The sequence below is a fragment of the Macaca fascicularis genome, chromosome 2 (genome assembly GCF_037993035.2).
Source record: "Macaca fascicularis isolate 582-1 chromosome 2, T2T-MFA8v1.1".
Classification (NCBI taxonomy): Eukaryota; Metazoa; Chordata; class Mammalia; order Primates; family Cercopithecidae; genus Macaca; species Macaca fascicularis.
The window spans coordinates 45,572,738-45,586,042 of NC_088376.1; the positions used below are offsets into that span (position 1 = coordinate 45,572,738).

At 35.7% G+C, this 13,305-nt stretch overlaps 1 protein-coding gene across 25 annotated transcripts in view; it reads left to right on the forward strand.

Annotated features, from left to right (window-relative positions):
• TRPC1 (transient receptor potential cation channel subfamily C member 1) overlaps window positions 1-13,305 on the forward strand; it is an 82,270-nt gene that overhangs the window by 44,611 nt on the left and 24,354 nt on the right. For 21 of the 25 annotated variants that reach the window (XR_012430775.1, XR_012430774.1, XR_012430776.1 and 18 more), the window contains 2 exons: window positions 7,518-7,649; window positions 10,750-10,945. The exons of the other annotated variants lie outside the window; for them this stretch is intronic. Coding sequence is in view for 13 of the 21 variants with exons in the window: in XM_005546000.5 (XP_005546057.2) it covers window positions 7,518-7,649; window positions 10,750-10,945 (328 nt within the window). In the remaining 8 variants the exon portion in view is untranslated. The remainder of the gene's footprint in view (window positions 1-7,517; window positions 7,650-10,749; window positions 10,946-13,305) is intronic. 25 annotated transcript variants of the gene reach the window in all.

The following is a 13,305-nucleotide window of genomic DNA, read 5'->3' on the forward strand; positions in this document are numbered from 1 at the left end:
AGTCTGATATTACCATAGCCACTAAAGTTTTCCTGTTGTTGCTGTTTGCATTATACATCTTTTTCCAGCTTTTAGTTTTAATCTATTTGTGTCCTTGAAGCTAAAGTCTGTCTTCTGTAGACAACATATAATTGGATTTTTAAAAAATCTAGTCTGACAGCTGCTGCCTTTTGATTGGATTGTTTAAGCTGTTCACATTTAATGTTATTGATAGTTGGATTTATGCCTTCCATTTTACTTGTTTTCTGTGTCTACTTTTTGTTTGTTATGTGTTTCATGTCTTTTTTTGTTCCTGTTTGTTCATTAGTGTTGTCTTTTGCATTGAGTATATTTTCTAACGTGATTTATTAGACTGTTTGCATTGTTATAAAAGCATACCTGAGGCTAGGTAGTTTATAAAGAAAAGAGGTTTATTTGGCTCATGATTCTGCAGGTTGTACAAGAAGCATAGTGCCAGCATCTGCTTCTGTTAAGGACTTTAGGAAGCCTCCAATCATGGTAGAAGGCTAAGGGAGAGCATGCATGTCACAGAGCAAGAGAAAAAGAACAAGAGAGAGAGAAGGTGGTGCCAGGCTCTTTTTAAAAATCAGATATTGTGGGAATGAATACAGCGAGAACTCACTTATTACTGCAAGGATGGCACCAAGCTGATCATGAGGGATCCAGCTCCATGACTCAAACATCTCCAACAAAGCCCCACCTCCAACATTGAGGATCAAATTTCAACATGAGGTTTGGAGGGAACAGATACCCAAACTATATCGTGCAGCATTTTTATTAATGATTTTTTCACTGAATTTTTTGAGCTTTCTTTTTTAAACTGGTTTCTCTAGGGCTTATCATATACATTGTAACTTGTCAAAGTCAGTGTTAGATTTTTTTTTTTTTTTTTTGTAGAGATGGGGTTTTGCCATGCTGCCCAGGCTGGTCTCGAACTCCTGGACTCAAGCAGTCCACCCACCAGCCTTCCAAAGTGCTAGGATTACAGGTTGTGAGCCACTGTGCCCAGCAGCTTCGGTTTTATACTAGCTTAATACCAATAACGTATAAAAATGTTACTCCTATACATCTGTATTTTCTTTCCTTTCTCATAATGACATTTTTGTTATATATACTATATCTATTAATATTACTAACCCAAGAAAACATTGTTATAATTGATTACCATCTCATCATTTTCTTAGCTCATTACAACTTTGGCCCCACCTACCTACTATATGCTGTTATTGTAAAATATTTACACCAAATGTAAATAGAAATATATTACATTTCTGTATGTTATAGGCCAAACATTACTTTCTGTTCTATAAATATTATTCTATATAATTGCTTTTTAAATCACTTGCTTTCAGCCTGATGAACTTGCTTTTATGTTTATTGTAAGGCAGTTCTGGTAGCAATATATCTTGTGAGTTTTTGTTTATCTAGTAAAGTTTTTATTTTTCCTTTAGTTTTGAATATTCACTTTGCTGGATTTAGGATTTATGATTAACAATTTTTAAATTTCTTTGAGTACTTTGAATATGTTACCTCACTGCCTTCTGGCATCTGTTTCTACTGAGAAGTCAGCTGTTAATATTATTTGGGTTCGCTTGTAAGTGACCTGATAATTTTCTCTTGTTGTTTCCAAGATTTTGTCTTTGACTTTCATGATGTTTCTGTTTGTGGGTCTCTGCATTTATCCTACTTGGAGTTTTTTGAGCTTCCTGGATGTGTTCATTGTTTTTCAAGATATTTGGGAAGTTGTTAGCTATTATTTCTTTGAATATTTTTCTTTTCCTTTTTCTTTTCTTCGTATGGCACTTCCATTATGAGTATGTTGGTATGCTTAATGGTATTCTGCATCTCTCTTAGGCTCTGTTCATTTTTCTTAATTATTTCTTCTCTTTGTTCTTCAGCTTGCATAATCTGTATATCTTCAAGTTTGCTAATTCTTTCTTCTGCCAGTTCACAGCTACTGTTGAGCCCTGTGTTAGTTTTCTGGGGCTCCCATAATGAGGTACCACAAAGTAGCTTAAAAAACAAATTTTGTGGCTGGGTGCCGTGGCTCACTCTTGTAATCCCAGCACTTCTGGAGGCTAAGGCAGGTGAATCATCTGAGTTCAGGATTTCGAGACCAGCCTGGCCAATATGGTGAAACTAAAAATACAAAAAAGTTAGCCGGGCATGGTGGCGTACACCTGTAGTCCCAGCTACTCAAGAGGCTGAGGCAGGAGAATCGCTTGAACCCAGGAGGTGGAGGCTGCAGTGAGCTGAGATCGTGCCACTGTACTCCAGCCTGGGTGACAGAGACTCCATCTCAAAAAAAAAAAAAGACAAATTTTGTTTTCTTTTGTTTTACAGTTTGGGAACCTAGAAGTCAGAAATGAAGATATTGGCAAGGTTGATCTTATGAGGGTTATGAAGGAAGGATCTGTTCTAGGCCTCTCTCCTTTGTTGTAGTTGGCTGTCTTCATGTTCACATGACATGCTCCCTGTTTGCGTGCCTGTCTCCACATTTCCCTCTTTTATAAAGACACTAGTCATATTAGGTTTAGACCTAGCTTGATGTTCTCATTGTATCTTAATTTCCTTTTTAAAGACTCCATCTCCAAATAAAGTTATAATTTGATGTACTGGTAGACAGAACTTCAGCAGATGAAATTTGGAGGGATACAATTCAACCCTTAGCAAGCCTCTCTAGTGAATTTCTAATTTCAGTCATTGTACTTTTTAATTCCATAATTTCCATTGTATTCTTTTTTTTTTTTTTTTTTGAGATGGAGTCTTGCTCTGTCGCCCATGCTGGAGTGCGGTGGCGCAATGTTAGCTCACGGCAACCTTCATCTCCCAGGTTCAAGCAATTCTCCTGTCCCAGGGAAAAAAAAAATCTGCCTGCAGAGTAACCAGATGTCAGATTTAAGAGAAAAAGATTTCAAACTAGCATTATAAATATGCTCACAGTACTAAAAGGACAGCATGATTGCGGAAGTAAAGCAGGGTAAGAGGACAATGTCACATCAAATAGAGAATATCCATAAAGGGAGAAATAATGAAAAGGAACACAGGCCGGGTGCAGTGGCTCATGCCTGTATCCCAGCATCCTGACATCTGGTCACTCTGCAGGCAGCTTTTTTTTTTTTTTCCTTCCTGGGGTATGGGTCATACTTTTCCATTTCTTTGCATGTCCCTTAATTTTTTTGTTGGAAACGGGGCATTCTAGATAATATGGCAGCAACTCTGTGTGCTAGTCCCCACCCACCCTCTTTCCTGGGGCTTGTTATTATTATTTACTTGTTTAGTTTTTTAGTGATGGATTGGATTGTTTTAATGAAGTCTGTCCCCGCCCCCATCTCCCCCATAGTGGTAAACCTCTAATGTTGCTCCTCAGGGAGGCACCTTTTTCTTGAACATCTAGTATTTCTTTGTTTGAAAACTGGACAGTTTCATGTGTATTACAGCAACTCTGCATACTTTTTTCCTGTTTTGTTGTTTATTTATATATATATACACACACATATATATATATATGTATATATATATATTTAGACGGAGTCTTGCTCTGTCACCCAGGCTGGAGTGCAGTGGCGCGATCTCAGCTCACTGGAAGATCCGCATCCTGGGTTCACGCCATTCTCCTGCCTCAGCCTCCTGAGTAGCTGGGACTACAGGCACCCGCCACCACACCAGCTAATTTTTTTTCTTTTTTTTTTTTTTGTATTTTTAGTAAAGACGGGATTTCACTATGGTCTCGATCTCCTGACCTCGTGATCCGCCCGCCTCGTCCTCCCAAAGTGCTGGGATTACAGGCGTGAGCCACCGCCCCTGGCCTGGCCTGTTTTTTATATTTTTTACATTACTTGCCTAGCCTACAGAATTTGTCTCCTTGTGGTGTACACTTATTGATGTCTATGCTTTCTGTTTTATTCTCATTTTCATTTTTTAGGTTTGATTCCTAAGGACTCTTTTAGTGTCTACATATGTCAGCCAAATAATTGGGCTGAGGTTGTGCTAATAATGCACCTTGGGCCCATAAAGTTTCTACTGTCTGCTGATCAATCTGTGGGTTAGTTAGGGAATGCATTTGAAGTCGTGGGCATTTATTAATTTTTCCTTGGTCTTTTCTTTTTACCAGCGCTCTGATGTTCTCCACACGTATGTAATTTTCTAGTCAGCCAGGAATTTGTGGAGACCTTATGTGAATCCATTTATAGCTTTCTTATTTCCAGGTTCTCCCTGTTAAGTTTCTGGTTGGTCCACTGCTTGCCTCAGCTTGGTTTGCAGCCTCAGTCTTGCAAAACTGCAGGTTTTCTCTGTCCATGTCCACCAAGTTCATTACTTTCAGCCAGTAGGTTTATAGGCTTTTGCCTCTCATTGAATTGATTTTGTCACCCTGGCATAAAACTACAAGTATACCAGCTACAAGCTGGCAAAACTACAAACCTCACTGACTGAACTGGGGGCAGGGGTGATGGAGGCAGTTCTAGGCAAGGCTATTCCTGCCTGAAACACTGGCAGTTTTTCAACAATCAACAATTCTCAATAAACAGTTTCCAGTGGCCTGAAGTGGTTGATCTTTTTGGATAATTTTGTTCAGTTTTATGTATTTTTTTTGTGGAGGATAATTACTGACCTCTTCATACTGTTATTATTTTAATGGTGTTTTGAGTACCAAAATTGATAGATTTTATGAAGAAGTGGCTTCATTATTTGTCAGATTATATCTAAATGCTTTCCACACGATGGTGCTTCATTATAGTGTGAAACAAATGATTACCAATCTTTTCATTCCACCATTATTGGAAGTTACTCTTGCTGTGCATTTTGTGATTAATCCTTACTGTATTTTGAGACATGATAAAGTAGGTTAATACAAAAGTCTGTTTTTGAAACAGTGTGATAAAATTAATTAATGTAGATATATTGTTGGAAACAGAAGGGTAAGTTGCATAATTACATATTATTTTTTTTCTCAGTTTTTTGACAGTATAGTATAGGCAAATACCTCTTCAGAAATCCTTACTTAATATACTTATTAATTGAATAAGTAGATCATAACTGAATTTCATAAATATTGTTTTCTTAAAAATGTATTATATGGGATTACTTTTGTATCTAAGTTAAGACATTAAACCTATAAGCTAAATAAGGAATATATCAATAAATTTGTTTAAATAAAGACTTGGAATTTCCATATAGAAAAATTCATTACAACAAAGTAGAAAGATAAACAATAAACTAGATTAAAAGTATTTAAGTCACCTGTAATCCCAGCACTTTGGGAGGCCGAGGTGGGTGGATCACTTGATCCTAGGAGTTGGAGACTAGCCTGGGCAATATGGCGAAACTCCGTCTCTACTAAAAATACAAAACTTAGCCAGGTGTGGTGGCACACACCTGTAATCGCAGCTACTCAGGAGGCTGAGGCAGGAGAATTGCTTGAACCCAGGAAGCAGAGGATGCAGTGAGCAAAGATTGCGCCACTGCACTCCAGCCTGGGTAACTGAGTGAGAGTCTGTCTCAAAAAAAAAAAAAAGAAAGAAAGAAAAGTATTTGAATCACTTTTGATTGGACAGTGGGCTAATTTCTTTGATAATGAAGAGGTCTTAGAAATTGACTAAAAGAAAGATAAATAATCATTACAAAAAATGGGCCAAAGAATATGAACAGGCAAGTTACAGAGGAAGAAGTATAAATGAGTATTACACATGAAAAGATGCTCAAGCATCTAAATAAATTCATTTTAAACCACCTACAAAAATTATATTTTCTGTTAGATTGAAATAGTAATACCCAGTATTAATGAAGCTGTTGAAGAAAATGAGATCTCCTTGTTATTACTGCTTTGGAAACATCTATCAGAATTTAAAATACAAATGCCATATTACCCAGAAATTGAAAGTGCACAAAAGATATGCAAACTGAAGCATATTCATTGCTGCATTTTTTATAGCAGAAAAAATGTAGAAGCAACCTAAATGTTCATTAATGGAGAGCTTATAGACCTCCGTCCAGTTGTATGAGATGAATCTGTATGTGGTGACATAGAAAGAGGTTCATTATATGTTACATTTTTTAAAAAGCAAGCTGTTCCTTTATTGTGTCTGATTATGTTCGTGTATAGATAGAAGCTATCAAGAAGGACATGCACAATTCTATGTAAAATGACTAGTTTTGAGGATTGCAGTTGGGAGGTGATGGGAGGACAAGGATTAGGGAGTATCATGTTTCCAAATTGCTTACCTCATGTTTTATAATAAGCATGTATTTAAATTTATATTAAAAGAAAAATATGCATTATATAATATCTACCAAATTTGTAAATTAAGAATTATATTTATAAATGAACTATAGCAAAATTTTTCTGGTTTGTTTTCTATTTAGGTATGGAAATATGAATATTTATAGATGGCAAAGGGAGTGCTTTTTACATTAGAAACTGCATAAGGAAATGATTTCACTCTTAAGATTTGAAACATCTTTCAAACTCATAACCTGAATGAATGAACAATGTATTACATAGATTGAGCATATTAAAGTATTTTTATGGTCTGGGTGCAGTGGCTTACACCTGTAATCCGAGCACTTTGGGAGGCTGAGGTGGGTGGATCACAAGGTCAGGAGATCGAGACCATCCTGGCCAACATGGTGAAACCTCGTCTCTACTAAAACTACAAAAATTAGCTGGGCGTTGTGGTGCATGCCTGTAATTCCAGCTACTCGGGAGGCTGAGGCAGGAGAATCGCTTGGACCAGGGAGTCTGAGGTTGCAGTGAGCCGAGATCGTGCCATTGCACTCCAGTCAGGTGACTGGAGTGAGACTCCATCTCAAAAAAAAAAAGTATTTTTATTATTGAAAAAGAAAAAATTTATTAGTCATCAAATCCACATCATATTAAAAAATTATGTTATTAGCATATTTTATTTAAAGTTATATTGGGTTCAAACCAGGCACAGTGGCTCACACCTGTAATCCCAGCACTTTGGTAGCCCAAGATGGGAGGATTACTTGAGGCCAGGAGCTTGAGACTAGCCTGGGCAACATAGCATGACCCTGTCGCTATAAAATTTTTAAACATTAGCCTGGTGTAGTGGCATGCACCTGTAATCACAAGGCTGAAGTGGAAGGATCCCTTGACCCAGGTGTTCGAGGCTACAGCAAGCTGTGATCACTCCACTGCACTCTGGCCTGGGTGACAGAGCGAGACCCTGTCTTTTAAATAAAAAAAAAGTTGGTCCAGAAATATGAATTTAATTAAATTGAATTAAACAAAAATCTTTATACCAAAGGCATTTTGAATCTATGAAAAGAGACAGTAAAACAATTTTCTAAAAAGCGATAGCGAGGTTTTTCAATATTTATATCTCAAAATATTTGTTTTAAGTCTTTTTATGGAGGTTATCTTGTAATAAATAAATCTGTAGTTTTTCTTTTAATTTTATAATATTTTAAGTATGCATTTATGAAAATTATAGATTAGAATACTAATTATCTGTGTATAAGTTTATTTTACATTATGGAATCCAATTTTATCACAGGTTTCGTCTCGATATATATCGATGTTTGGCCAGTCCGGCTCTAATAATGTTAACAGAGGAGGATCCAATTCTGAGAGCATTTGAACTTAGTGCTGATTTAAAAGAACTAAGTCTTGTGGAGGTGGAATTCAGGTGGGAATGAATGCAAATTGTAAATTATATAATGTCTTTTGTTTCAAATCTTCAACCTTAGTTTCTTCATTACCCAAATTATGATTTGTATATATTTACATTTGATCCAAGAACACTACACCTTGTTGCCACTTTCCCTCAAAGGAACAGACCCTGGTGCTACTTAAGTCATTCCTTCCCCATCTGCCCTCTGCCACGTTATAACCACCCTTACTCTCTTCCCCACTTTTCAACCTAACTGAAGGCATTGTAGAGCCGTGTGAAATACAGTAGGAGTTATAGCCTAAAGCAGCAGCAAATTTATTCGTAGTTGCTCTCTCTCTCACACATCTCCTCATTCTCCGATTCTATAATCATCCTTCAGTAATGATCCTTCAGATCTTTCAAAAGCACATGGAATGCTTTCTGTATGTCAAGGACATTCCACACACACACAGACATAGTCCCTTTTCACTATTTGCTCAGATTTTCTGGTAAGATAAATATATATGTAATACATGTAAACATAAAAATAAAATACAACTAATTAAGAGGGATAAATACCCAGTCTGAGTTCTCTTCTGAAATGAAGATTAAATGTAATTTTGGTACTTGGCATACCAAGGAAGCACTCCTATTATTTTCCTTTTAGGGGGGTAAGTTGAAGAAAAAAAAAAAGACTTTGTAATAGCAGCCTATGAAACTACTAATTTAAACATTTTTTTAAAAAAATCCTTAGAAAACTACTTTTGTTAATAGTGGAGTTGAGAGAAAGCGTTGAGATTTTCCTTTATGGAAAAGTATCCCTGTTGCCCTCTAAAGAAGGAGGAATTGATTGCGATTTTTTACCAGCCCCTGTTGCAGGGTTCCTACTGGGGATCTATAACTATTACTACCTTTTCTTTCCTATAGAGCTGCTATTAGAGTCCCATGTGTTGTGTGACACTCTTTCAGTGACTTGACAAAATTGGGAAAGTTCAAACTTCTTCCTGGAAGGGCAGTAAGAAACTTGGAGTTTTCTTTAGCTTTAACAGCAGTACTTAATGTGTTCTTCATAGACCTCAGTTCCAGAAACTGAAAAAAGACTTGTTTGTGTTTTCAAGTTTGGAACTACTGTCTTGTAACTTGGATAATTTAAATTTTGTTTAAACTTGATATGACATAAAGTATGTACTTTACTTTGATGAACACATAAAACATGGTTCAAATGTAACTTGTTGCTACTTTTAACTTTATTAGCACATGAGGCTGTTAAATTATTCTGTTTATGAAGAACGACTGTTAAATTATTCTGTTTAAATATGAAGAACTTCCTATTATAACCTCATAATTTGAGTCTGAGTTATATAAAATAAAACTTATTCAACTGCTTTCAAACAGGATTTGAAGAAACTGCTGTGATTATATAATCATAACATAATAAAGCTAGATTTAGAAGTGATCATAGAACCCATTTACTTCAATCCAGTGTTTTATAGACAGTGGAAGAGATTTATAAAGGCTAGATTTTTACTGATAGCAGCATCTAATTAGGAATAGAGTTAAAACTGAAAGTAGGAACAAAGTTATAACTAGAATATAGGAATCCTTGCTTCTGGTTTTCTGTATTTCCATCTAAACTATACAGCCACTTATTTGTCTTCAGTAATGTGTTAGAAATGGATTAGATTAATAAGATGTATAAATTTCACTTTCGAATCTCGTAGTCCATCAAATGTTTATCCAAATATGGAATATTTTTGTAATAATATATACTTTTGATAAACGTTCCCATCTGCAGTTAGATTCCTAAATCAAGAAGCAGGGAGTGCCGCATTTGTTAAATAAATCCAATTATTTATTCTCAGGAGTTTTGACTACATAGAAAGTATAAAGAATGATGAGAGACTAAAAAAAAGAAAAAAGAATGATGAGAGAAGTTAAGGCAAAGAAGTTTTTATTCTTAAGTTATAATTTTTATATAGCCAGTTCATGGAAAACCCCATTATATAGAAAGACTAACCAGTGGGAAATCTTTCTGTTTCCCTTTCCTTTCTGTTTGGGAAAAAACTGAATAAAAACATTATTTTCTGAAGCCCAACCTCAAGACCATGGCTCATAATTATTTATTTCTGACTTCATTCCTAAGTTATTATTAAGCTTAGACATAAAGTTAATGTAATTGATTTTTTTTTTTTTTTTTTTGAGACCCAGGCTGGAGTGCAGTGGCACCATTTTGGCTCACTGCAACCTCCCCCTCCTGGGTTCAAGCAGTTCTCCCAGCCTCAGCCTCCTGAGTAGCTGGAATTACAGGCGCCTGCCACCATGCCTAATTTTTGTATTTTTTAGTAGAGACAGGGTTTTGCCATGTTGACCAGGCTGGTCTTGAACTCCTGACCTCAGGTAATCCACTCGCCTTGGCCTCCCAAAATGCTGGCATTCAGGCGTGAGCCAACACACCGAGCTGTAATTGATATTTTTTAAAAGAATTATATATTAAAACTTCTTCATTTCCCACAAATTAGTTCAGGCCTGCCTTTAATAAGCAGTTCAAACCCAAGATTCAAGGAATAGGGATTCTGAAAGAGAGTTTTTTGTTAGGCGCATTTTAATATCTTTCTAATTTGAATTTCACTCAAATGAGAACTTTATGAATCAAAATGCTATTTTAATATTAGAAGTAACAAACATATTGTAGACTATTATTGAAAAAGCTCTAGTTAAAAATTTTATGATAATGATTGGATAGCATTAAGATATTATGTCTATCGTTAAGGTGAGTAATATAAAAGGAAGTTTTAGCCAAGCTTACAGAGAATAAGGGAAAATCAGTTAAGTGAAGAACTGGTTGATAAACATTATTAGAATTTTTAGGAATAACATCAGTATATATAAATGAAAACTGTGCTCATCTAAGACTATTAGTATGAACACAAGGAACATAATTGTGTTATGGTTTTCCCCAAAGCTGTGGAAAATTCGTGCACCAGTAGTTTCCTTTGATTATCCACAGAAAATGACTTCAGATTTTGTATAACACTGTCAGAATTAAAATGTTGCTGAGTAAAAACATTTTTAGTGAATATAGCTTAATTAGAAGATGGAAATGACATTTCTGATAATAGAATGCTGCATTTTGTAGGAATGATTATGAGGAACTAGCTCGGCAATGTAAAATGTTTGCTAAGGATTTACTTGCGCAAGCCCGGAATTCCCGTGAATTGGAAGTTATTCTAAACCATACGTCTAGTGACGAGCCTCTTGACAAACGGGGATTATTAGAAGAAAGAATGAATTTAAGTCGTCTAAAACTTGCTATCAAATATAACCAAAAAGAGGTATGAGGCTTTCTGTAACATATTTAAATTATTTTCTCTACAGTAGTCTAGTGGCTCAGAGCAAAGGCTTTGGAGCAACTCATCTGGGTTGAGATCCTAGTTCTGCTTCCTAAAAATTGTGTCTTGGGATAGTTATTGAATCTGTCTGAGCTTTTGTTTTAATAATTAATTAAGAATATATACTAAAAGGGTTTAGCACAGTAAGTATTAGCATTAAGCAAGTATGCAATAAATGGTAGTTTTTATTATTTTTAATAATATTGATTTATAACATGGATGTTGATTTAATGTTTTTGCTAAATAGTTGCTACACAGGTAAGATCCTTTGTAGTAGGTACAAACTTTATAGTGAAGTTTCCATCTTGTGTTTTGTCTGTCATAGGTTTGTTTTCATTGATCTGGTTACAAATAGCCCCTTCTATAGTAATAGTGATTTCTATTTAAAAATAAAGTATCAGATATTATATTTCCTGATTCTTCTTATTTATAATTCATTGTGAAACTCAAAAGTGGAGAGGTACATGATATGATAACTAAGTTAAATCTGACTTTTCTGGCATCATCCCTTTCTGTTAAGAGAAATGCCCATTTCTACTCCCCATGCATACATATACATGTGATCCAGGAACTTGAATCAGGAAGATATGCATTTTAAATTTCATTTTTGAGATAATTAACTAAACAGTGAGATTCATATGTAGATAATAACAATATATAATTGATAGTATGAGATGTTGGTAAATGATATTTATTAGGTATTCTAAGACTATTTTCATTATTAATATAGATGTTTAAATAAAACTTGCTTATCAAATTTATATTATTACAAAAATGGGGCCTGAAATATATAATGATAGAAGGCCAGATACAGGACCTTTGGTGCTAAGGGCAGAATTTTTTCTTATCTTGGTTAAAAATTTAAGCCTGACAAAGCTATTAGGAAATTGATGGAGGAATTGATGAAGGATGTTTATAAGTTAATATATTTGCTTCTGTGTTCCACAACCTAAAAGGGACATGAAGTACTAGAAAATGATATAATAAGGGGATTACAAGGTATAAAATCAATTAAAGTGATTTAAAAAAAAGAACCTCAAAGAAAGGTGTAAAGAACTAAAATTATCCTGGTTAGGAAAAAAAATCTAAGAGGCAATTTTCTAATGATAGCTATATCCCTGAAGGACTCACAGAGTGGAGTCAAAATAGAACCAAATGTACCGTTTTAAAGAAGATGAAAGAAAAGACAGGAAGTAACAGTAATATTTGTGAGTTGAAAGGAAGATATTTTGCTATTTTAAAGATGAATGAAAATGTAAAATAATTTTTAAAACTAGATTTCTAAATATCAATTGGGAAGATATTTTCTCAAATAGTTGGTAAGCTTTGTCTAGGTTATCAATCTTGAATAGCAAACTACCCTGAAACTTAGTGGCATAAAACACTTCACAGTTATTTTATAATAATTTCGTAATCGTTTTATTCTGCTCGTGGATTCTTAGGTCAGGAATTAGGAAAGGGCATGGCAATCATGATTTGTCTCTGTTTCTCCGTGTCTGAGAATTCAGCTGGAGATAAATGACGGGGCTATCATCAGCTGGAGGCTTCTCCGCTCACATGTCTGGTGTCTGAGCAGCAGCTGAGGCCTCAGGAACAGAGAGCTCTGAGTGGTCTGGGTGCTCAGATGGGTGAGTCCACAGAAGGTGGGGCTCCTCAGAACTCACAGCAGGAACCAAGGAGAGGCATGGCCATCACAGTGGGCAGACTTTGAGGATGTGATCTGAGAAGCCTCTGCGGGCTGACTGGGGTGTATACATATGACCTCTGTATGTAGCCTGGGCTTCCTCACAGCATGGTGGCTTCAGAGTGGCTTTTTACATGGCAGTTCATGGCTCCAAGAGCAGGTGTTCCAGTGAGCAAGGTGGAAGATGCATGGCCTTTTAGGACCTACCTTCAGAAGTCACATAGCATCACCTCTGTTAGAATCTACTAGTCAAATCTATCACAACCCTGTTGAATTGAAGAGTAGGAAATTTTGACCTCCCCCTCCCCCACCTCTTGATGATGGAAAGAAAGTGTGTCCATCTTTTACTGCAGACTTAGAACATTTCTAGTTAAACTTTTTATTCCAAATACATAGTTAACATTACTGTGAATTAAATCATCATTGTATAGAGGCATAGCAAGGACAGTAACCAGTCCTGAGATTGCTTTGATATTTGGAGGAAAGGTGAAACTACTGAATTTGAGATGTTACTAAACCTAGTCATTGGTGAGAGGAAAATCTGTTTCTCTCCCAACATTTCACCTTGAGGGACAAATTAAGATTTCCCAAGAACATTGGAATCTGAGCAGAAGAGTAA